Source organism: Dipteris shenzhenensis, chromosome 28, assembly GCF_047967505.1.
Source record: "Dipteris shenzhenensis isolate YYH24624 ecotype China chromosome 28, Dip_SZ_1.0, whole genome shotgun sequence".
In the NCBI taxonomy this organism is placed as follows: domain Eukaryota; kingdom Viridiplantae; phylum Streptophyta; class Polypodiopsida; order Gleicheniales; family Dipteridaceae; genus Dipteris; species Dipteris shenzhenensis.
This window is the reverse complement of record NC_141623.1, coordinates 44,673,574-44,700,058: the sequence shown is the minus strand read 5'-3', so window position 1 is coordinate 44,700,058 and position 26,485 is coordinate 44,673,574. Positions and strand designations below refer to the sequence as shown.

Sequence of the window (26,485 nt, the reverse complement as noted above, 5' to 3'; positions counted from 1 at the left end):
AATTCGTCATTCTAAACTTCCATGCTTGGAAGTTATTCTTGTCAAGCTTTTCAGTGGCAATCTGTGAAAGAGAATCAGACGCCATTATAGAACACTACAAAATATTCTATCACTGCAAAAAACACAGCTTTTGCCTCACAAGGGCAAATCTGCAAAACTGACGAAAGTGGTATTTGACCACACAGTCACTTCCTAGTGACGATTTTGCATGAACAGGCAAAGAGGATGATTCTGTAACTCCCAATATCTCTACGCATAGGCATACGATGCAATTTCTGCGGCAACTTTTCACCGACCTGCAGAGCAGTGGTTGCACAGCAAAAATAGGGCCTTTTTCTCAGTGCTTGCGGAGAACTTCTGCCTCCAAAACGGGCCTCGAAATGGCCTCGAATCAGAAAAATAAAGTCACCCAGGGTTTTGCCCTATCCCGCAGCATATATTGCCCTCTTGCAAGTGGTGAAGGGTGTCTCAATCTGAGACAATGCACTCTTGCACTTTCCGGCTGTGCTACCTATAGAGATTTGCTCCCAAACTCAAAAAAGGAAAGCAACACTGGTCCTCTTACCAGGACACCGCGAATTTGGTTTGGTTTCTTGAGCTCCTTACCACGAACCAGGCTCTGATACCATGTAAAGATAGTGGGAGAGAAGGAAGGAGTCTCACTTGCGGCTTTCTCACATATACAATGGGGGAATACACACAAAGGTGGAGGCTAAAAACAGTTTTCCTCTTCTTAGTTGTGAAAGCCAAAAGAACTCTAGTACAAAGAAATAGAAGAACCCTATATGTGGGTCTCAAACCAAACTCAGCTAACTAAGGTGGCATACTAACTGAGCCACGAACTAGAGTACATAAGGATAGCTATCATCCACAGCTATTATTCATGGGCGGTGTACCAACCGCATCTGTAGCTAACAAGTCGGTGACATAAATGCACAACGGTCACCCTGGCATATCACAAGTGGAGCTCGATATCTCAACATATTGTTACCTCAGCAAATGTGCCAAGGTGGCTGTTAGAAAAAAACAGATCCTAAATCAAGGGTAGAGGCTGCTATCATCTCAGAGGTAGAGGAACATATGCTTTGTAAGAAGAGGAAAGTCAGAAGTGTGGGGGTAGAAGATCCTCCATAGCATGCTCATTGAATGTTGGTTGGTTTTTAGTTCTAAATGTTCTCTTTATTTGTCTCTTTCTCTCGTGTTATGTATGTTTATGCTTTTTAATGAGCATCTCAATGAGCAAATCTAATTGTGACATCTGTTTATGCTCATTTTCCTATAGAACAATCATCTGATCACACCAAAGATATCACTCTTGATCTATGTGCATAGTGGGAAACTTAACACAACATGTTCAAAGCGTAGTGGGTTCCTTTTCTTCCACAACAATCATTTTACCCATTTCAATTACCAAGAAATATCTCCCTTTATTTCTCTATTTGTGTTCATTGTAGGAAACTTGTAAAATGGGCTTTTACCAATCCTTTACAAGTGTACCTACTAGCATATTAGTGTTTGCTTTTCTTTCAAATGAGAGTTTTGTTCCAAACTTGACTTGGTATGAAATTTCTTTGTGCAAGTTGTGCCTAAAGGACGAGGAGTTCCATGATGAATGTAGTTTGAGCTTGAAAGGAGATGACTCTAAGTGCTTGAAGGAGTTAGAGTTGCTAGACCAAAAGTGGCTTGGTGTTTTTCAAACACCAAGCAATCCCTCATAGTATAGAATCCAGTACAACAATTATCTATCTTGAACTATATAGAGATTTATGCTCTTTCACAATAAATTCTACCAAAGCAGTAGTTCCCAACCAACATGGAGGTAGCGATGGAATTTGTGAGGGCATATGCAAAGCAATTCAACCCAGTGGCAATCAAGCAAGGCAAGTCCAAGGTATTTGCATGGGTTGGCTTTGCGGAGAAACATAATAAAAAGCTTGAAAAGAGTGGCTATTTTGATAGCCATTACATGAAGCGAAGGTTGAATAATTAAGGAATGTCCTTGTTGCATACGAGGCATGTTGCAACAAGGGGGAAACCAATATGATGAGTCTTTGAGAGATGGCATCCTGTGTGTAGGTGAGAAGGGTAGGCTTGAAGAAACACCCATTTCTACTAGACCATCTAGTAGGCATGGCAAAAGAAGTAAGGACATGAGGGTTTTTTATGCCACTTGGTGTAGGAAATCTGTTCCTAGCGGAAGCAAGAGAGTGCATAGATGAGTGGATGATTAGCAAGCTAAGGAGATGCAAGCTTGTGGATTAGGGATAGGAACCCTAATCCTAATCTATGTATAAGAACACACATAGGTAGACTGTGTGATGGTGGAATGAAATCCAAACATAGGAGTTGGATACATGTGGCTCATGTGTCTCTCTCTCATCCTCTTATGTGAGCTTCCTCGCTTGTTTTGAGTCTCCTCTCTCCATTGAGCATAATGATCCTATTCTTTGTACATGGTATCAGAGCCTTGCCATTCCTCTCACTTCACACTTGTAGACTCTATGTTTGAGAGTTGTAGCTTCTTGGCTTCGTTGCCAACAATCCACATCATTTGATGCTACATCAAGGGTTTGTGTTTGTTCCAGAAGGTGTCTTTGGTAATGGGAGAAGGTACATTACCTTCTCAGAGATGCTACTGGTTGTTAATAGTTATTTGGGCAAAGTGGTTAATGGTTGGTTGCTTCAAGATATCTCAACATTTATCACTATCATGTTTCTTCACAAGGAGGAGTTGTTTCTCTATTCGTGAATTCCTCGTTGTTGTTAGGCCGGAGCTTTTTGATGCAAAGGTCATCAAAAGAGGCGTTATCTTAGCTGCCGAGAGCTTTCCAGCAATCTATCTATCTTCTTCTATCAGAGTGTTCCGTGAGGTCTCTCATAGAAGAACTTGGGAAGTTGCTCATGTATAGTCTGTTCTACCTTTGCACTACTTTAAAAAAAAAAAAAGAGGCAACTAATTATTGACTCTTCTTTGCTTGTCAACATATTTGAAGGAATACTATAGTAGACTTGTCTCTTTGTGAGGACTTTGAAGGGCTCCATGAAGGCGATTGCTACTCATCTTCACTGATTCTCAATTGGCCTAGTCATTGCAGGTTTCCTTGGTTCTCAAAAGGTTTTACATATCAATAGCTTCTCTTCCAGGCTATGAAGCCTTGCTGTGCTGAGTGTGGACTTGGTTAGAGCTTTACTCTCTTGATTTCTACAAAGTCATTCTCCAAGGACATAGAGCACCAGGCTGCTTAAGATGAAGCCTGCATTTTTCTCTTCCATGTTGTAGTTTCCTCAATCCTCTAAAGTGGCACATGCAATTTATCAACGAATTCTTTGTATGACATGGTGACTCTACAAATCAAGTTTTTCCAAATTTTATTCATGCCTCCTATTACTATGACATGTGGCACAGTTAATTTTTTGCCCCCCACTTTATTTTTCTTAAGGTTCTTTTTACATTCAACTGCAAAGTTGTCTGGCTTTTTCTCCATCTTGGGAGGTGATTTTGAGGAGGTTTCTTTTGAACAATTTACTTGCTATTCTCTCCTCTATCCTTCTGCATATTTCTCCATTGAAGATATTAACATAAGGCTCATGATGAGGACCATTATTTTTTGAAAGACCATTCGCAAAGAAAGTGTCATCATTGTGGTGAAATAGGACATCTTGCCAAAGATTGCAAGATGCCACGTGAAGAAGGAAACTTTGTAAGCTCGTCAAATGACACCTCTGTGGAATCCTCTAAGTGAAAGAGGAATATGCATCTTGTACATTGGAATTTTCCTCCCGCATGCTATGCAGTCTTGTATGCAATGCCCAACATTGTGAATTTCACATGTTGGCACTACTGAGAGGGGATGTTGGAAATCCCTTCCTAGCAGAAGCAAGAGAGTGCATGGGTGAGTGGGTAATTAGCAAGCAAATGAGATGCAAGCTTGTGGATTTAGGATGAAGACCCTAATCCTAATCTATGTATAAGAGCACACATGGGTGGAGTGTGTGATGGTGGAATGAAATCAAACCATAGGAGTTGGATACATGTGGCTCATGGTGTCTCTCTCTCATCCTCTTATGTGAGCTTGCACCCTCAGTTTGAGTCTCCTCTCTCCATTGAGCATATTTCTACACTTGGCGGCTTAGATGTAGAGAAAAATGTCAAGTGTATAGCTAATTACTTGGCCGCAAACTTAAATACTACTATAAAGGAGAGTGATCCTATTCTTTCTACACTTGGAAGCTTAGATGTGAGAAAAATGTCAAGTGTAAAGTTGATTACTTGGCCACAGATTTAAATACTACTATAAAGGGAATATATATATATATAGATAGATAGAGAGAGAGAGAGAGAGTCCATGCATGAGTGGGTTTGTAACTGGCTACGTCAAAGGTTTTGAAAAGAGAACTCATTGCTCATTTTGAAGTTAAGACAAAATGTGCTAAGCAAAGGATCTTGTTAGGAATTTCCAGGGACACAATATTTTATGCAAGTTATGTGCTTTCACCCAAGAGCTTTTTGTGCATGTCCTATTGATTTCTTACATGTAGTAGTGTTTGAAGCATATATACTTAATTTAGAAACATGCTTAGCTTGCAAAGTTGAAGTTGACAAACATCAATATATATTTTAGTGACATTATTACTTAAATCACTGCTTCATTTTGCAAAAGAATGGGACAAAATCAAGTCCAATGCAAAATCCAACACTTTTAGGGAAAAAATATGACAAAATCTAATCCAAACACATACAAGAATCAACACTTTTTAAATTTTCATGGTTGTTATCAAAATCACAACAATGTCAAGTGTTATTCTTATGGGAACTAGGAAAGTGTACAAGCATAATAAAAAGCGACTTGCTTCCATATGCGTCTAGATTCTTTCTTCTTATAAGTTATATAACACTTAGATTTTCATAATGAGGGGATGTTGATGAATCCCCTTATATATGTACACTAATGTGGAAGACCCATTTTGGGCTCCACATTCTATTGTTACATATTATTAGGGGAAACTCCCATGATGTTAATCAACATACAATCAATCATGAACATGAGATTTTTGAGAAAGGAGAACAAATTGTTTGCCATTCCAACACTTGGTTAACAAAATACAAATTTTCAAAGTGGTTTTGATATATATTCTAATAGTTGGCAAAATCACGTTTGTTATTATAATATTCTAACACTAAAGTCTTTGAGTGTTTCTCATTTTGTAAAGGTTCAAGGGTGACGTGAATTTGTATCTATCTATTTCTCTAGTGAGAGAAACCCTAAAGCTATTCTCAAATTGTCATGCTAAGATCGTGCTATAAGATGCAATGCCTACTAATGCATGAGATATTTAAAGACATTCTTGTTTCCATAGGCTTAGTCACGTCATATACTTGAAAGCCAGAAGGGCCTTTACAATGCGAGAAGAAGCAAGGAAGTACGAAAATTAAGGATGCAAGACTCTTTTAAATTCTAAAAGATAAGGATGTGTATATATTTAAGGAAAAAAAGGCATGGAGCTTAGGTTGTACGAATCTTTCTAATTTTTTAGTGAGCACAATAATTTTTTAGTGAGCACAATAGTTGTGGATATACTCAAGGTAGGCATTATTTGCTCATTTTTTGTTATGGAATGGTCCCCAAATACATTGTCAATTGAGATTTATTTATTGCATGGTGGATGAACACAAACTCTTGAATTTCCAATCTTCTAGAAGATATGCATTGCTCACAATAATAATTGCTACAATGCAATATCATATAATTGGTATGGTCAGGCCCTTAATGACAAGGACTAAGAGAATGAGTCCATGGTAGATATCATCATATAACATCATATACTTTACTTGTATTGTGGAAGAATATGTGAAATGGTTCTATGTAAGCCCTATGGTGACATCCTAATTGCCAACATAATTGACACTAATTTGTACATATTTCTTAGTGAGCTCCCTGGGTGCTATAGATAGCTTAGAAATCAGTGGCAAGCACATGTTTTGAGGTCACAACAAACTAGTGGTGAGCATAGTAGCCACCTCATAAGAGCTCATTACACACCTCAATCATCAAGAACCGAGTGGGTGTGGAGGTAAGGGACTCACAAGAAACACATATGTATAGCTAGAAGAAATAGTGAAAATGTCGTGAGGAGGACTTTCTTTAAGAAAAGAAAATGAAAAGCATAAGAGCGTTTGAAAAAAAGAAATGCCAAGTCTAGGCATTTCATTCTTATCAAGGGCCGTAGAGAGGCAATCCAAGGATTGTTCATCCATTTTGCAACAACCACCTCACATCTTGAGTCTTGATGTTGAAATTGAGCATTTGCTTGTGATTGCAACATGCGAGCAGCTTGATTCAATTATAGGGTAGAAAAGCTTTGATTGGATGATTGGAATTGATTTCTAACCACTTACCGCCTTGACGATGGGAAGAAAGCGATCAAAAACATTTGTCATGGTGGTAGGGATGCATGCATGTGCTAATTAGCACATGGCTTTTAGTTGTAGACTATCTTCTAAGGAATGGGAGTTCCTATCATGTTTGCATAGGTCTTGGATATGATAAGATGTTCTTGTAAAAGGAGAGACCCAATTAGATGTTCTTGTAAGGTGAGATCCAAAGCAACCCATTTGGAGTTCATAGAGAATTCATGGCAACATATTGCTATAGCTTGTGCTAGGGTGAAAATGCTAGCCATTGAGGCCACTCAAGGAATAGTTAAGAGCAAGCCATTTCTAAAGGAGCTCAAAAAAGTTGGCACATGTGGAACGATAAGAGAGGGAAAGAATTACAAGGGATATCTTTAAACATCTAAATAAACACTATTAATCCTTTAAGAGAATACAAAAGGTACCACATAAGCCCATTAACCCATCTAAGGATTCAAGCATTTTGCGAACTACCCCCTCCTCCCCTTTTGCAAAGTGCATTATTCATAGCAGATTTTGAAGGGACTCTAGAAGGATTCAAGAATTTGGTGAATCACCCCCTCCTCCCCTTTTGCAAATTGCATTATTCATTATACATATTGAAGGGTCAAGGCACTAGAGGGGGCAACTTCAAGCGTAGGGGATGGGACAAGATCAATGTGAGGGTAGGGTTTGATACGAGGGTCGTGGTGGATGGCTTCTGTACATATGATGTGGTATGGGAAATTCGTGTACAGAATGAAGAGCAAGGCTAATATGGGATTGGGATTGGGATTGGGCTTGGGCTTGGGCCAAGGATTGAGTGAGGGGTCAATAGATTGTGCTTAGAACATTTTCTACATGTGACTTCAATAGTTTCCAACCAATGTGCAATTTCGGGCCGTGTATTGTGGCTCATTGGCTTTAGGGTGGTTTCACAAGTGTTTGGACAGCTTGTGCCTCCTTGTAAAAGCTGGGTAACTTACATATGAGTGGACAGGTGGGCTGCTTTCACAAAAAGTTTGCCCAATAGCAGCCCTGCTTTGGCAAAAAATAGTCTCGCCCTGAAAAACGTCCACCCAATAGTAGCCCCACTTGTAAGGAAGAAAATAAGATTTAATGGGGTGATGATTGGGGGAGCCCGAAGCATTCTTGTCTGTGACTAGGCATGTTAGATAGGAAAGAGCGTAGTTGTTCGTTTGTGAAAGGGTTGCACTAGCGGTAGTGCACATGCAACATTTGTGTGTGGCTGGGGTTGTTATACTTTTGGGCCACATGACTGATTGAGAGAGTGCATTTATGTGGCATCTCTATTTCTTAGGGTGCTATTTTGGGCAGCTTTGTGCCACCCAACTTTCACCGGCAACAACAGCTGGTCAAGCCTATGTCTGCCACAGGTGTAGAATTTGCAGAGGGGATGCTAGGCAACCAGCCATCGGCGACGCGCATTATCGCGGATGGAGGGGGCAATAATGGGTGTGCATAGAAGGCTTCCACATTTCGAGACTCCAATAGTGTGCAGCCACAGTGCGCGGTGGAGCTGCACAGTAATGTAGAAGCGGGCTTCATGGACCCCCTTTAGGTTACGTGAAAGCTGAGACTCAAGGGGCAAGGGGGCAAGCTCGAAGAGGGGGGGGGGGGGGGGGGAAAGAAAGAAGGGGGGGGGGCGGGGGGAAACAGATAGGTCAACGGGTGGGGCAGGTTGACGGGGAGGAGGGCAGGTGGCGCGTTGTGATTGGGCGAGGGACTGGAGATTCGGCAATTGGATTATCATCATAAAAGGTATCGTAAGTGATGACGTCATGCGTGCATGGGTGACGCGACCTTTCCTGATTGGGTTAATAATTTAATAGTGAATCTCTTTTTTTTTAATTTATTTTTTTTTGTTTTTTTTGGGTAAACCTCGTCACTCTCAATTCCTCTCTCACACACACACACACACTCTGTCCTTCACTTTCACTCTCGCAAGCTCCCTGGCTATGGCGTGCATCTCCACAAATAGTGGGTCCTCAATCCTTCCTCCTCCCACGCCTCCCCCCCCGCTCCACTCCCCCCCCCCCCCCCCCCCCCAACCTCCTCTTCCACCCTCATCATCCCCTACATCCCACCTCCTCTCCTGCTTCCCTTAGCCCCCCATGGCCTCCTCCTCCTCCCCCCCCCCCAAATGGATCTCCTTCCTCGATCATGACCTCCTCCCCGACGAGCTCCACCCTCCCGACGCTCTCTTTTGGGACCACCACGACGACTCCCCTCACAGGTTTTGCAATCCTCTTCCTCCTCGTACTTTAGCTTTTGCTCCCTTTTAAAGCAGATCACCTCGGTATCGAAAGGTCCACGGGGAAAGCTCCACAGGGTGTAATCCTTGCTGTCCTTGACCCTTGAAATCGAGATCGTCCAGCTTTGGGACCATTTTCCGTTTCTTGACACAGTGGAAGCGAGGCAAGAGTAAAATGTGACGTGCTGCTACTCGAGTTTCTGCATTGCCACATATTCCGAGTTGAAGACCCTTATTTCTTTTGAAATGGGTTGACATTTATCGCTGTCGCAATGGGTTGACGTCTTTGAATTGGGTTCACATTCTGGAGGACTTCATTTCGCTCCACTTACGGTTTCATTTAACGTGAACCCAAAATGAGAGAAACAGATCGAGCGTGCTACTCTACTACCATATAAGATCGATCTCGCTTTTTTGCTCCTTAGAACACAGAATTGGTAACCTTACTGCATTTTGATTGTAACGAAGAATGTCTTTAGACTCCGTTCTCTCAATTTTCAAGAGGGAACCTTCCACTCGCTGAGATTTATACGTCTCATGGTGGGTTTGGAAATAGGCATATGAACTTCCTCCAGCCCTTGGGGAAGGCGTCTTGAAAGAGGAATTGGTTACGGTAAATCACGGATGCGTAGAAACCATATGCACGGTGGCAAACTTTGCGACTTAGACTTCCATGAAAATGTGTCTTTTGAATGTTTAAGACGTTGATTTGGCGGAATAAATTTTAGCGCATACGTGGTGTCTAGTTGGTAGCGGGTAGAATTCGAGTGTCCAAATTTTCCTGGTATACGCATGTTTCACTTGAATGAATGTTAAACCTGATGGACCTTTCGTTTTTCACCAACGAATTCCTTTTTTATTGCTTGGGTCCCGGTAGAAAAGTTTGCTTTGCTCTTGGATCCTGGCATGAAATTTTTACTCTGTAAGATTGGAGCTCGAGCTTACCGAGTAACCAAATCACAACGATTTTCCTTTTTTTTCCATTGTGCAGTGTAGACAATGATGGCTCTCGAGGCGATTCCTTTAGTCAAGACCACTTTTGTCCAAAGAAAAGGTTTTGACAAGAAGTTGACTCATATACCTATGTTATCATTCTCTCTTTTTGCTGATCTGATAGGTGGTTTTCTTGACAGACTGTGGTGTGCATCGTTTTTTTAATTCTATTGCAATCAGGTTTAAGATATAGACAAAAATGCCCAGAAAATTATACTGTGGGGTACTGTTCTAAGTTATTACCTGCATTTGTTCACACACTTTCTGTCAAGTTTGCAAATTTGTCAAGCATACTGTACCAGCTTCCGTACAAATCATTTTTGTATAAGCAGCTATTATAATCTTAGTTAGGAGTTGGTTTGTTTTGAAACTCTATGGTCCTGAATTTAGTATTTGTCAGCCAACCTGCATGGGACTTGCATGCTGCAGAACAACAGCAGCCCACTCTTTACTCCTACGGACGCATACAATCAGTCCTTAACAATTCCAGGCTCTTAAAGGACTTCAGCAGTATTGTAGCTATCTCTCTTGCAAAGCGTACCTTTCCTTTTTGACATTCATACAGGTCCTCCCAAGTGCACCTTCATCATATTACTAAAACCAGCCAGCTTTAAGACGTGGAGTAAGGTGTCAAAGATAATTCATATGCAGGGCACCGTTTTGTCTGTAGTGCAAAACATCTGCCATGATGATTGGCTGTGGCCTGTAGAGTGTGCTAACTTCATATGTTCGGAAGTGATGCCTGCATTCAATCAAGTTTTGCATTCTAATCTTGAATACAGACTGAAGTTTGTTCTTTGTTTATTTTTGTACAGATTATTAGCGTAGAAGCAGCATGTTGTCAGCTTAGTTAGGAGTTGGTCTTTCAAATATCTCAATACAGTTGGTGCCTACGTTCTGCTCCTAGAGATTTGGCACCACTGCCCACCCTTTTGCAGGACACCTTCGTTTTAAGGCCATAATAGTGGAATTCCTCACCAGCTTCCGTTCTTCACAAGGCTTGGAGACACTGCAGTGTGCACCAGAGCTTGCTATGGACTGGAGGTTGTGTACAAACTGTTGGAAATGGGCTAACCCCCTTGGGTGCCCCCTTGTGGCTTGTGTGGATAATGAGTTATGAAGAGCTCTTGGCGCGGCGTGACACGTGTACTACGAGGGAGAAATCCCATAATACTATGTGCACTAGTGGTGGCCTTGCATATAAGGCCTTGAATGAAGACCTCATATCCATAATCCCTGGGTACCCTTTGGGGTGTTGAGGAGGATACATGGCTATGGGGCGGTTTGGGACCCGCACCTGGCGTACTTGGCCACGTGGCATCTTTTGGAGCTCTTACATGGTATCAGAGCAGGAACCTGTGGACTCTCCGGCTGTCACGTGGCAGTTGTTTGGCTTCTACTGTGGTCTGCCGTCTGGTCTGTTGCGGGAGGTGGCAGCCCGTGCGGACTATTGGACAGCAGACTGTACTGGCACATGGAGGTGTCGTGATCCATGTGTGACCAATTCAGTGTGACCTCGCCGTGGAGGCTCGTGATTCACGGCGCGATGTCAGTGCGACAATTTAGGCTGCTTGCACCGGCGGCTTTATCTGGTGGTACACGTTTGTGCACTTTGGGGCAGCTTTGGTTTGCTGACCCCCATGCGGTTTGTGGTGTCCCCCGGTTTGTTGGTTGGGACTGGCCTTTGGTTTTGCAGCTCACCTTTCAAGGTGCTTAACCCACGGGGGATGTTGGAAATGGGCTAACCCCCTTGGGTGCCCCCTTGTGGCTTGTGTGGATAAAGAGTTATGAAGAGCTCTTTGCGCGGCGTGACACGTGTACTACAAGGGAGAAATCTCATAATAGTATGTGCACTAGTGGTGGCCTTGCATATAAGGCCTTGAATGAAGACCTCCTCATATCCCTGGGTACCCTTTTGGGGTGTTGAGGAGGATACGCGGCTATGGGGCGGTTTGGGACCCGCACCCGTCGTACTTGGCCACGTGGCGTCTTTTGGAGCTCTTACACAAACTACTGCAGAATCACTTGAATTTTGAGCTTCAAATTTACTCCCAAGTCTGAGAGGGCTTGCCTATCCTTTTTTTGTTGAAGTCACTTGTTCTAGAAAAAGGAAGAAACTTCTCAAGTGGATATGCAGGGACATATTTGTCAAGATAAACCTCTAAGGAGGTATGTAGACAAGTAACAGTGCAAAAGACACGACCAACAGTATTTTTTGAACTGAGGGCAGCCTATAAGTCACCTGGAGTTTGGGGAATTTCTTTCCAGATTTGGTCTTTTGGAGATCCGTATGATTGGACATACATAAAATTAGATGACTCACTGAGCCAAGCCATTCGATCTGTGGAAGTGCAGCTGGATGCATTGAGTCGAAGCCTCAAGGTGTAATCGACTGGCAGGAGCAATTTGTGTTCTTCACTGGCCTCCACCACAGTGCCAGAAGCTGGTCATTTGTTTTGCAACCTGTGAAAACCTGCTGCAGGCTGCTTCTGACAAAATATGACCTGTGATAGTTGGTATTTTGCCCCTTCGTGTCTGGCTGTGCATCCAAACCCCTCCCCAAGGCAGGGTTCCAAACTGAGCTCCACACCGTTTTGGTGTTGAGCCAGGCCTTGCACCAAAGGGTGCGTGTGACTGGCTCACTGTTGGTATGTTTGCCATTTTGACTCCACAATCCCCCACTCTCAAAATTGAACAGCCAGGAAACCGACCAACAGTGGGTGTGCCATCAGATGCAGGGGTGCTTGTCTCAAGGCTGCTCTCAGGGACCTTCTTCAGCTTGACCTATCTTGTGCTGTCAGATGGAAAGGACAGTGCCCTAGAACCAAAATCCAACCTAGAAAGTTTTATTTACCTCTAGCTAACACGGTTTAATTTAACATGAAGAATCCTTCCATTGGTTCTCGTGTTCGTCTTTCTTGGTGAGCTCAATGCGTAAATATTATCCAACAAAAGGATGGGCATTGCACATGAATTGCGAAAGTAGCTCGTGCAAACCAATGGAATGGCAAAAATATAACCAGTAGTGCTTCAAGCCATGGTTAACAGTGTTAAGGGGACATTGTGCGGACACTCTCCTGACCCAGACGGATTGCATATTCTCTACCCATCTTGTGCCTGTCATATAGGATAGTCATAGCCTGTGGTGTTTGGAGATGTCCAACTCCTTAAAAGGAAAAACATGTATACCAGACTCATGTGATCAGATGCCATTACATTAGGCAACCCAAGTGCCATTTCAAGAATGGATTGTGCATGTTAACTGTTCAAACATGCAAACAAGATTCTCTCTCTCTCTCTCTCTCTCTCTCTCTCTCTCTCTCTCTCTCTTCTACTTCTTCTTTGTTACCACCCTCTTTGCTATACTAGTTTTCATTGTTTGGGTTGGGATTCTACAGCTTAGTAAGCACTGGTTTTATCCAAGAGATTCCAGAAACTTTTGGAACCCAGATGGCAGCTTATGCCTGGGTACTAATGAGAACCAGATATATGTTCCTGGATCATCCCGCTGTATTAGCGGACATGCAAATTTCATCTTGTGCAGTTTTCGTCCATGTTGCGGCTTGCTGATATTGCAGTAAATTCTATCTATCTTAAGTGGTATGTTGCCCTATCAGCTAGATTGTCTAAGCATTTTTTTGTCTAGATGTTTGTTGGGAGAGACTATTCACAAGCAGTTGTAGCTTGACTGAAGAGGATGTGGACTACTTTTTTATTAGACTTCTTCTGTAGTGCTATTCTTTGTCATGGCTGAGTCTTCCCTTCACCTCCGGAGTGCCGACGAAAACTTAGTGCGAAGATCTTTGTATAAATGGATGCTCATGTATGTGTGGGTGTGTGGATTTCTATGTTTGAGAGCATATGTTTATACTATGGTCTACACCCACCGTTAGGTGCTAATGATGTTGGTGGGGATGTCATAGTAGACAGTCCCTGTTATGCATGATGGAGTTTATGGTTTTCACCCTTATAAGTGACTATCATGAGATTGAGATTGAAACTGCACGAAGTGTTGCGTTTTTAGAGGATGAGTTTGGGCATGTTCCTGGATTCATCATTCATCTTGTGAGCCACAGTAAAATTGCTTGATGCACAATTAAAGTTCTACAAGAAAATACATTTATTTTGTATGGTTCCTTTTAGATATAGCTTGCACTTTTTGTTTTTGCTTTTTGTTTTGTTTTGTTTTTTTTGGGGGGGGGGGGGGGGCTAGAGGAACCACTTCTAATGAAAAGGTTGAATAGGCAGATTGACTGTCCAATGGGGTGTTGTGAGGATGGGGACTTGTAGGCTGCTCACTTAGTGTTGTAGGCTGCTCACTTAGTGTTACGGTTCATGGCCCATGTAACCCTAGATCAACTGCAAGGAGACAATCAGGGGGTGCACGTAACCAATGGATCCCGCTCTTCATGAGATGTGGAATAAACCTTGTCAAAAACCGAGAGAGATTGACAGCATTTGTTGTTAGGAATCTGCAGATGCTGCCACATGGCAGCCAAGGTGCACCGAGTACGGGGGGTCCCACTACCTCACCTCCTAGCCACGCAAGCCTCGCCACTACCCAAAAAGAGCCAGCTGGGATAGTGGGGAGGGTCTCAAACCCTCTTTGTATCCCAATGATTCTGTAATCATCATGCTTATGCGATTTCTTCCCTTTATTTCCACGTGTCATCACGCGCATTATTTGCCCATTAATCAGCACCCACAAGGGGGTTTGGACCACACCAAGGCCCCATTGGCCTTCATTTCCAACACCCCCCAATGGTCCGAACACCACGAGTAAGCAAGTATTCAGACGCCTCAAATTTGACCCCCCTACTCAAGGTCATCCCATCACACATGGAATGCAAGGGCCCTTCAAAATCTGGCCATTCACAAGCCAGCAACACACGTGGACTGCATAGGCCATCACCCCTGTGTCAGCCGCCTTGAAAACCGCACCGAATACCGCCGCCTGTTCTGAACACACCTCTGGCCACAGAGCGACAGCCGCCCACCACTTGCAGACAAAGCACAACGTGGGTCATCACTCCCACGCGTGCGAAGTTATTGTTCAGCCGCCGCGCCATAACTTTTTCAGTCATCATCAAGTACACATAGTTGCACGCAGTTGCCACGTGTCTATGCCACTGTCCACAGGCCGTGCGCCTGCTCTGATACCACTGTTAGAAATCTGCAGATGCTGCCACATGGCAGCCAAGGAGGAGCGCCAAGTGCGGGGGGATCCCACTACCTTGCCTCCTAGCCACGCAAGCCTCCCCACTACCCTAAAAGAGCCGGCTGGGATAGTGGGGAGGGTCTCAAACCCTCTTTATATCCCAAGAATCCTGTAATCATCCCATGCTTATGGGATTTCTTCAGTTTATTTCCACGTGTCGTCACGCGCATCATGCGCCCATTAATCAGCACCCACAAGTGGGTTTGGACCACACCAAGGACCCATTAACCTTTATTTCCAACATTTGTGAGGACCTGGGATTGTTCCTTGTTTTCCATGTTACTCCACTTCGGATGACGTGGCATTATAGACCACCCCCATGCTTGTTTATTCACATTGTAGAGGCCAAGGATATACTTTTCACTCTCCCACATTTGCCTTGAATGAAATAAATTACTTCTTACTGTAAGTGAATGTGTAGAAGTCAACAGTGAAAATGACATGCAGTTTGGATTACTAATACTCAAATAATTGAATCCCACATTAAAGTGTGCTAGATCAGTGTGAATTTGGGGCTAGAATTTAGAGAGCGTTTAAAGATGGGACATGTTTCAATCTCTCATAAATTGACTAAAATAAAGAAATCAAATAAATTGAAAATTGAAACACAAAGTAAGAAGTGTTGGGCCCAAACTTTCTAAATGTTGGTTCTCGTTGATGAGGCAGATACACACAATCAAGATGTGTCTTAAAGGGGCTTGTGGTTATGAAAGAGCGCAAAAAGAACCTGCAAACGGTGAGGCTAGGGGGAAATACTTGAAGGTAATTGCATGCCTTGTAGGCACTCAAAAACAAACAGAACATCTCTAGCCGTGTGGTGACCTCTTATGGTGAATTCTATTGAACAAACTGCCTACAGAGATCTGAAATAGAATTCCATCCAAATCCTCAACAGAAGAAAACAAGTTTCCATCAGTGGAGAGATTTCCGTCAGATTTCTCTGGTTTTCCAGCAGCTTTTGCTGTGGATGATTTTCCACAGGCTTTGCACGGCCTATGATTTGTCTTGAATGCAGGTCGTTGACTATTGTTTAACACCTTGGAGATCTTCTTCCACACAGTAACTTGTGCAGGATTTGTGTTGTTGCTATTGGCCCTTTCCGCCTGCAGAGATCAGCAGGTATTTTGCAGGTGGAGCATTGGTTTTTTTTTGCATACAATCTGCCGCCTTTGCAGATCTCCACTGCCGGTGTTGTTGGTTTTGGTCTTGCAGTAACACCAGTTCTTCTGTTGATGTGTGTCCCCGACATTGATTCTTTTGCCCCTTTCACGATCTTCTGCTAGTAGACACTTCTTTAGATGATGAAGCAATGTATATTACATGCTGCTGATGTCCTTCGCCAAAGATTGCTGCAGATCATCACGATGCAGCTCTGATCACAATTATATCTGTCCCTTCAGATCTCCTTCGATGACTTGTATGCTGATCTGCCACTTGTGGACTCCTTCCACTTCTCTGAGTTTGTAGGCTAGAGCTTCGAAGTCTTTACCCCAATAATGTCACCAACCACTAAACAAGTCTTTAGGTCACCGCTTTGGTGATGAAGGCAAGCTGCTTTTGTGTATCGCCTTCTTTTGCTTGTGCAGATACCCCACTGCTGTGGATAACAATTACTAGCACATCGTCACAAAAGTACTTCAGGGTAGCTTTCTACTAGTAGATATCTATGATGCAGAGGTAGTTGCTGTGCACGCCCACAGCAGGTACCAGCATCGATGTTGAAATTTTGCTGTAGGTCTTTCATCCGCATAGGGATTTGATGGCTTTTGCAGGTACCTTTGTTCTCTTTGTAGATGCCAGGATTCTGAGCCATGTCTCCATAGATGCTTGTATGTCTAGAACTGTGTCCTCTTGGAGTTTGTGAGGCTTCCTTCTCTTCCTGAGACTTAAAGAGGAGTCTCAAGGCTCTGTTACTCAGGCTCAGGTTGTGTGTTCACCTTCTTGGAAGAGGACTGACCTTCCCTCTACACATAGGTAGGAATAAATGCGCGTGCGCACGCGCACACACACACACACACACCCATGCATGCACTCACGCATGCACACACATTTTTTGGTGAAAATTATAGTGCTTTATTGTTATGCTCTAGCCGAGATAGCATGACCTCGGAAAGATCGGTGGGCATTTTCTCTTAGATGACCGACTTCTGTAATATTTAATGTGCGTAAATAAAATGGTCAAGAGAAGTAACTGCCAAGGTCCTAGGTGAGGGTGAAATGGCATTGACTAGGTGGTTCTGAGTGCTAAGGCCTAGGTGCACCTAAATGTGCAATAATGCCAAGGGGCAAATGGTTTAAATGTGCCCCAAGAGAGGGGTAAATGGTGCACCAAGTGAAAAGGGCTAAAATGATGACATGTGGCAGAGGGAACCATCTAGGGAGTTGTGGGTTTTGTGGATATGCATGAAACAAAGAAATTACGTATCTGATGAAATGCGATCCACGAGAGCAAGGCTGGGAGGAAGAACGATATGCCATCGCCCGTGATTGACTTTGACTAGATTAGAGAAAGAAACAGGTTCGTTTCAATTGGTATCAGAGCTCAAGGCAAGGGAAGAGACCAAGGGAAGGGGTTCGTAAGCTGTGACGAAAGCTACGAACGGACAGCAGGCGTAGAAGAAGAAATGCGGCTGCCCGTGACGAAGACCTCCGTGGTGCCTGAGTTCGGGTTGCGGGGGATGTGGATGAACGGAGCAGGCTGACGGCATTCTCCAAGCGAATGATAGCGCGGTGGTTGAGTTTGTTGTGAGGGAGGCCTTCGACGAGCGTTCACCAAATAGTGGAACAGATGGGCGACGTGCTGCGATAGCATGGCGCACCCTCTACGGACGGGCCTTGCGGGGTAGTGGTTATGCCAGAAGCTAAGCCTATAGGGATTCTGTCAGTTAACGAATTGCAGGCGTGGACCTCCCTAGCGGATTGACGACGTGCAGATTTGTTGAGCACCGACGTGCGACTGCGTGGAGTCAAGCGAAGGTGGAGCGGGGCGATGACCTGCGTATTATAGTCGTCGTGACGAATTGGAAGGGCCAGAATAAAGCCGCAGTTTGCAGGCCATATATTTACAAGTTTAATTCTGAGCGCAATTGGTAGTAAATGCTTTTGACGTGACAGATTCGGGCACATAAAAAAAAATAAGGCACGGGATCTTTTGAAGGAAGCGAGAGGCACACGAAATATTAATCTTTTTTTCGAGCTTGCCTCAAGAACGGAACACGCATACTCAGTCTGCGTGGAGCTTCCAGGGAGCACTTTTTTCTCTTTTATACAAATTTTGAGTTGCAGTCGATTCGTTCTGTACAGTAGAGGTTGTCGTTTATTTTTCCTGCATAACAAAAGGGGAATCTGAAAAAAAAAAAAAACTATTTTCCCTTTTGAAACTATGGAGGCAGAAGGACAAGATTCCAGGGTGAATCTACACAACAAATGTCCCATCACACAACACCTACTCTGGTGGGTAGGATTTCGGTATTAGAAGATGCTTTACAACAAATTATGAACCAGCAGCTTCAAGTGAATGCTGGTCAGAATGAGATTAGGGAGATGGTGCAAGCCTTGTCGGCTAGACCATCTAGAATTGATAAGGGCAAAGCTCCAGAAGAGCCAGAGCCCAGTATACATTCATCAGAGCGTGCGAGGGTCAAGGTGCCCATTATTGCTAACTATAGACCGGAGAAGTACGCTGGTCGGATGATCGAGCGTAGTTCTGATGTGATCGAGGTTTGGTTACACAAGTGGGAAGAAGCCTTTGCCATTTGTGAAATCAGATCTGATCTAAAGAAAATCCGTGAGGCCACTCACCTGTTTATTGAGGCAGCGGATAGATGGTGGATAAAGCAGCAGAAAGATCTAGTTGCTCCTACCACCTGGGAAGGATTTAAAGCTGAATTTAAGAAACACTTTCTTCCACCTGACGAAGAGTCCCGAGCTTGGGATGCTTATAGAAACCTTCGTCAGAGGAATTTGTCGGTGGCAGAGTACACTGACAAGTTCAGGGAATGTGTCATGAAAATAACAGACCCTCTCCCTATGTCGGTTCAGTTAAAAGACTATATCTATGGACTGAACGACAAAATTAAAATGGAAGTTCGGGCTAAATATGTGACTACATTAGATGAATCTATTGCAGTAGCCCTGAACTATGAGGATGCTAGAGGCAGATCTAGTGGATTTGTGCAGGCAGGGACTCAGTATGAGTACCCAAGAAAAGGGGGATTTCAGAGGAAATGGACTTCAAAGACAAGTGTCTCGCAGCCAAGTGGCCAAACCAAGCAGGTGAAGCCGGTTGAGGGACCAGCAAAAACAAGTACCACCGTTTGGGTGAAAAGGAAAATAACTCCAATGGCAGCCCGGGCTTGGTCAAAGTCCTCGTTGACCCCTGAACAAAAAGAGAAAGCTAGAAAAGAAGGATTGTGCTTTGGCTGCCTTCAGCGACATCAGTGGAAAGATTGTCCACTGAATACAGATCGTCGCACGGCCAATATGATAATATCTGAATGCGACGCGGAAATGCAGGAGGAGAGTCCCAATGCGGAACATATGCAGATGCAATTGGCGGGACCTTCTCAAAGGTTAGTACCTGTGTTGTTAAGTGTGTCTGTTACTAAGTTAGTAAGCGGTGCACCTGATAACATCCTTTCAAAGCCCGCAGCAACGGGGTATACGGTTTTCGATGAGACCGAGTTGATTAAAATGAAAGGGCAAGTAGCCAATCATGATGTGATTGTGTTGTTTGACTCAGCGTCAACACACAATGTAATCAACTCGAAGCTTATTAAGAGGCTCAAGCTGAAAACTAGTCCGTCTGACTATGCTTATACGGTCAGGATGGCGGACGGAAGTTCAACTGAAGTATGGGACCGAAGGGTTACCCAGTTGGAACTTCGAATTCAGGACTATGTTGAGAAGCTGGACTTTGAACTGACCAGACTTGCTCACGCAGATATAGCCCTAGGCATGGCTTGGCATTTTTGAAAAAATCCAGCCATTGATTGGAAAAAGCATATTTACCAGTTCAAGATGAACGGGGTAGAATATGTTTTGCGAGGTGAAAAGGATTTACCTCGAGGACCACTGATTTCAGCCATGGAAATTCGGAGGACTCCGAAAGAGTTTCTGTGTCTGTGTATAGCATCGGTAGAGTCGATTGATGATGTATCGACTAGCACTGAGGCTACCCAAGATGGAAAAATGGCCGAGTTGGCTAAAGAAATATCAGAGAAGTTCTCTGAATGTTTTAGGGATTAACTACCTTATGGGTTACCTCCAGAGCGGAAAGTTCAGCATAGGATTGAACTGATCCCGGGGACAGAACCTATAAATAGACCTCCCTATAGAATGAGTTTTACTGAAGAGGCGGAGGTGCGTAGACAACTGGAAGAATACCTCAAGTTGGGGCAGATTCAACCAAGTTTCTCACCTTTTGCTTCGCCAATGATATTAAAGAAGAAAAGGGATGATACGTTTCGCCTCTGTATAGATTATAGAGCATTGAATAATATCACTGTTAAGCACATGTATCCGATGGCTCGGATTGATGATTTGCTAGATGCATTACATGGAGCCGTGATTTTCAGCAAGATAGATCTTAAATGTGGCTACCATCAGATCCAGATTAGAGCCGAGGATGTGCATAAAACTGCTTTCAGAAGCAGGTTTGGTCATTATGAGTTTTTGGTAATGCCCTTCGGACTTACCAATGCTCCAGCGACATTCGTCATGTTTATGAACGATTTACTACGTCCGTATATCGGAAAGTTTGTAGTACATTTTATTAACGATATCCTGATATCCAATAAAAGTATTACTGAGCATCGTGAACACTTAAGAGTAGTGTTCAGTACTTTGAGGAAAGCCAGTCTTTATGTAAATAAAAAGAAAACTATACTGTGTATGGTTAGGCTTGAATATTTAGGGTTCATAATTACTCCACAGGGGGTAGAAATGGATCCGAAGAAAGTGGTTGCGATACTAACTTGGCCAATCCCTCAGAGTCTGACCGTGTTGCGATCATTCTTGGGATTTGTCCAATTTTATAGAAGGCATATCAAAGGATATTCCGAAATAGTATCGCCATTGACTGATTTGACCTCAGACAAAGTACCTTTTATATGGGGACAGAATCAACAAGAAAGTTTTAACACCATAAAACAAGCTGTGGTCACAGGACCGGTGTTAAAAATAGTTGATCCCCAGAAACCGTTGTTCCTAGAAATCGATGCAAGTGGCATTCGGTAGGAGCAGTTCTCCTTCAAGAGGGAAGGCCAGTAGCCTTTGAAAGCAAGAAGCTTTCTTCCTCTCAAAGGAATTGGCCAACTCATGAATTGGAGTTGTATGCTGTTATCCATGCTTTGAAAACATGGAGGCATTATTTGTATGGTTCAGAGTTTTATGTGGATGTGGATCATGATACTCTGAAACATTTTAGTAAACAGCCTGACTTGAGGGGCCGCCAAGCTAGGTGGGCAGAGCTCATGCAGGAGTTTAATTTAACGATCCGGTACTGAAGAGGAAAAGACAATAAGGTTGCTGATGCGTTGTCTCGCATTATGCATAATATGAGTTTCACGGTATTAGAGAGTGCTCTAATGACCGAGATTAGAGAAACTCAAAAGGTGGACGAGTTTGTCCAGAGCTTATGGCCTAAAGCTCATGTGTTAAAACCCGGGGAAAATGAAAAGGATGACCTGGCATCCAGAAAAGGCCAAACTTATGCAAGATATACCATAAGGGATGGTATGCTAGAAAGAAATGGCAAGGTTGTAGTACTTAGTCAGAATGATCTCAGGCAGAGAGTCATATGATAGCTCGTGTGCGGGACATTCAGGGGTCGAGAAGACATATGATCTCGTGAAGCGAGATTTCTTTTGGCCAAAGATGAAAAAGCATATTCATGAATATGTGACACGGTGTTTTTCGTGTCAGGTAAGTAAGGCTGAGCGGGTGAAGCCACCCGGACTTTTACAGCCCTTGGAGATACCACTAAGTAAGTGGGAGAGCATTTCCATGGACTTTATTGTAGGGCTGCCTACAACACAAGGAGGGTATGATTCTATCCTTGTGGTGGTTGATCGTCTAACCAAGATGGCTCACTTCATTCCGACTAGGGAGTCTGTTAGTGCCCCGCAAGTGGCGGATTTGTTTATTAGACATATATTTCGTGTGCATGGATTGTCTAGATCCATAGTGTCAAACAGAGACGTCAGATTTACCGGTCATGTTTAGACCGCGGTTTTTGAGACACTAAGGACTGAGTTGGGAATGAGTAGTGGGGATCATCCTGAGACGGATGGTCAGACGGAGAGAGTCAACCAGACTTTAGAGGATATGCTGAGGGCATATGTGTCATTGAGGCAACATACATGGAACAAGTGGTTGCCATTGTCGGAATTTGCCTACAATGATAGAAAACATTCCTCTACAGGGTTCAGTCCATTTGAGCTGAACTATGGTTATAGACCAGCAAATCCAACTATAGTTGGAGTACCTCAGAAAGTGCCTAGTGCCGCGAACTTTGTGGTTCAGATGCGGGAGATGCTAGCACTTGCGAGAGCTAATATCCGCCAGGCCATGGATAGAGCCAAGGTATATGCGGATGAAAACCGGTCTATAAGAGTATTTAAGGAAGGAGAAAAAGTTTTTCTCAGAGTTCCTTCGCACTCGAAGTCGTTGACTTCAGGAGAGTGTGCTAAGTTATCACCTCGATACTGTGGGCTGTGGTTAATTCTAAAAAGAATAGGCAAGGTAGCCTATAAATTAGAGTTGCCACCGGGGTGTAAGGTGCACCCAGTGTTTCATGTTTCTCGTTTAAAGAAATTTTTGCATACTAGTGACTCACTAATCGAAGGTGTGGTTTTGTTTCAAGACATAGAGGATAATGCAAGACGCAAATCAACAAGAATCTTGGACCGAGGAACAATGCAAGTGCGCAATCGGAAGATCCCTACGGTGTTGGTTGCATGGCATGGTCTACCTCTATCGGAAGCTACCTGGGAATCCGTATACCAGTTACGGAGAGTGTTCCCAGATTTCATCATCGAGGACGTTGATGCTTGAAGAGGGAAGGAATGTTATGCTCTAGCCGAGATAGCATGACCTCGGAAAGATCGGTGGGCATTTTCTCTTAGATGACCGACTTCTGTAATATTTAATGTGCGTAAATAAAGTGGTCAAGAGAAGTAACTGCCAAGGTCCTAGGTGAGGGTGAAATGGCATTGACTAGGTGGTTCTGAGTGCTAAGGCCTAGGTGCACCTAAATGTGCAATAATGCCAAGGGGCAAATGGTTTAAATGTGCGCCAAGAGAGGGGTAAATGGTGCACCAAGTGAAAAGGGCTAAAATGATGACATGTGGCAGAGGGAACCATCTAGGGAGTTGTGGGTTTTGTGGATATGCATGAAACAAAGAAATTACGTATCTGATGAAATGTGATCCACGAGAGCAAGGCTGGGAGGAAGAACGATATGCCATCGCCCGTGATTGACTTTGACTAGATTAGAGAAAGAAACAGGTTCGTTTCATTTATATTACAAAAATCAGACCAACGCTAACTGAGGAGGTGAGAGGGAGAAGCTTCTTGGTGGCTTCTCACAAAGCTAGGGCTTCAGTCCCATCCTATGTGGGACACTGGCACAGTGTGTCCAATCAGAATGCATTAAACACATGTACTAGACGTAGTACTTACATCTGATGGGCTGATCTAGAGTAGAGATGTGTGAGTGCATGCCTATGTGACACGGGGCTGAAAGAGCCATGCTTCCATTTATGAAGAAGGATCTGCTCTGGCTGCAAAACTTCGGCTTCATCAAGAATTTCAGGTTGTTGCTCGTCGGAAATCTTGGTAAGAGGACACCATCCAAGTTTGTTGGCTTCCAGAGATGGGGACACCATCCAAGTGAAGAGCGATGTAAACCACCTTCCAAACGCTGCTTCATAAGGTGTGCGACCAATGCTTGAAGAATAGGTATCATTCAAAATGTCTTGCACAAGCAGAAGAAACTGCTCCCAATTTCCCTGAGCATCATGACAATATGATTTTAAAATATCAAGCGCCATACCATTGTACTTTTCCATCCCTCCATTCGATTGTGGGTGGAATGCGCTGGGGACATTTGCAGCTTATTATTAAAATTATCAAACACGGCTTGCCAAAAATGAGACGTGAGTTTAGAATTTCTTTCGGATGTGATGGTCCTTGGCAACCCTCCAATGGGATACCAATACTTTATGCACAAACGAGCTACGACTTCAACGTTGGCCATCTTCTTGCAGGGAACAAGCATACAATGTTTACTAAAGCGACAAACAATAGTAAGACATTGAGTGTTACGTATATGTGCAGATGCTGGAAGTGGTCCCATGAAGTCCATGTTTATGTCTTGGAAAGGACCTGTCTGTGTTACGCTCTAGCCGAGGTAGCATGACCTCGGAAGAATCAGTCGACATTTTCCTTAAAGGATCTATAATTGTAATATATTTGTTTGCGCTTCATGTAAATGATCGAGAGGGAATAAATGTCAAGGTCCTAGGTGCGGGTTGATAGCACCAGACTAGGTGGATCTAAGGCTAAGGGTCTAATGCAAGAAATGTGCCTAGGGGCAAATGGAATTAAAGCATCCCAAGAGAGGGGTGAAATGTTGCATTAGGAAGGCCGTGTATTGATGACATGTGGCATCTAGATCCATCTAGGGAGATGGGGCTTGTTGAAGCTAGTGAGAGAAGAGAATGTTTGTTCACGTATGTTTTTTTCTGAATTCGAATTCTCTGTTAGCTCTCCCGTTTTCAACAAGGTTGGCTGGGTGGAATAACATCGGTGCTTCTCCCGTGATTTGCCAGTAGATAGAGTAAGTTTGTTACAATTGGTATGAGAGCCAAAAGGTTGCTAGGTGAGAGAGACGATCTGGGTGACGGAAGACTAGAGCTTCAGGAAGGGCGAAGGGATAAGCGTGGAGCTGTGAAGTCGAAAGACACGAACGATCGTCGAAGGACCAGAGCGTAGGTGTGACGAATTTGCTACGCGTGACGCCCAACGGAGAAACAGACAAAGGGCTCGTGACCTTCACGCGACGGACGATGTGGCTGTTCGGTGGTCATCCTGCACTGGTTAGCAGAAGATGGCGGGATGTTAGGTGACTGTTTGTGGTATGGGAGTTACGTAGAGCTAGGTGGAAGCGTTGGTAGCGGACAGCAGGTTGGAGCGATACGTGACGAGATGCGAGACGGGCTGACTCGACGAATTCTGGAGTGGCGACGAATGACGTGACTTACAGTCAGAGCCCTGCATGGTCATGTAAACAGTTCGTAGGCAGACGTATTAATTGCGATCAGGAAGTTACTTGGGGCTGCAGGCTTCGGGATATCTAGCTACATGGCTGGCTGGCCCGTGATAGTTTTGACCTAATTCCCTCAGACAGATTTCCATCAGAGAGCTACGCCTTGGCAGAGGAAAAGAGGAGCGCATCATTTGTTTGTGGAGCTGAGGCAGGAGCGAACAAGACCAGGGAGTACTTTATGTATTTTCCTTTTTGGTTTTCGTCATTCCTGTTTTGTCAGAAGCAGTTTAGGGTTTTGTGGTTGTAGCAGAGTTTGCGGTTTATGATGCTATAGCAGGGACAGATTATGCCTATGCATATGCCTTTGTGCTTCAGTCTGAGTTGACTTGCATGAATTTCCCTAGTATAGGGGAAAGCGCTTTTTGGGTTATGCATGTGTCAAATGCCTAATCAGTGTGCATGTGGGATTGCAGGCATTCCCTAGTATAGGGAATGGTGTCAGAGTGCCAGTACACTGAATTGTGTCAGCTTGTAAATACAGTGTTCTAGCGGTGTTTTAAAAAAAAAAAGAAAAAAGAAAAAAAAGAACAAAACACCCATTGAACTGAATGGAAGCAGAAGAAGGAGCTTCCAGGAGTGACCCTAGTGAGTCAGGAGTCCGGCCGACCCAGCAGGTGTCGCGCCCAGGAGCTCACACCTTATCCGGCAGGATTGCATTGCTTGAGGATGCCTTGCAACAACTATTAGCGCAACAGTTACAGGCCAATGCAGGGCAGTCTGAACTTAGAAGAGTGATACACAGTATGTCTGCCAGACCTTCTCGAGAGGAGAAAGGAAAGGCTCCAATGGAACCGGAGTCTAGTGTCCATACGGTCGAGTCTAGAAAGGCTAAAGTACCAAATATTGCCAATTACAGGCCGGAAAAGTATTCTGGTCGGATGAATGACCGTAGTTCTGATGTCATTGAGACCTGGTTACACAAATGGGACGAGGGGTTCGCCATTTGTGAAATCAGAAATGACATCAAGAAGATCCGCGAGGCCACCCACATGTTTAGTGAGGCAGCGGATCGGTGGTGGATTAAGCAACAAAAAGATGGTATAGCATCCACTACCTGGGAGGGGTTTAAAAGAGAATTCAGGAAACACTTCTTATCTCCTGAGGAAGCATCCCGAGCTTGGGATCAATATAGGAACCTTCGTCAGAGAAATTTGTCAGTGGCAGAATACACTGATAAGTTTCGAGAGAGCGTAATGAAGGTCGATGAACCCCTGCCTCAATCAATCCAAGTGAAAGATTTCATATTTGGATTGAATGATCGGATAAAAATGGAAGTTC

The 26,485-nt window shown here is 43.8% G+C and overlaps 1 protein-coding gene across 3 annotated transcripts in view; it reads left to right on the top strand.

Moving 5' to 3' along the window:
* The first annotated feature begins 8,446 nt into the window (after positions 1 to 8,446).
* The window catches only part of LOC147883608 (transcription factor ILR3-like), a 74,561-nt gene continuing 56,522 nt past the window's right edge, over positions 8,447 to 26,485 (top strand). The window contains exons 1-2 of one of the 3 annotated variants that reach the window (XM_087399601.1): positions 8,447 to 8,648; positions 9,658 to 9,720. In XM_087399601.1, the coding sequence (XP_087255727.1) occupies positions 8,527 to 8,648; positions 9,658 to 9,720 (185 nt within the window). In that variant the 5' untranslated portion in view covers positions 8,447 to 8,526. The remainder of the gene's footprint in view (positions 8,649 to 9,657; positions 9,721 to 26,485) is intronic. The other 2 variants (XM_087399602.1, XM_087399603.1) reach the window with 2 other exon arrangements.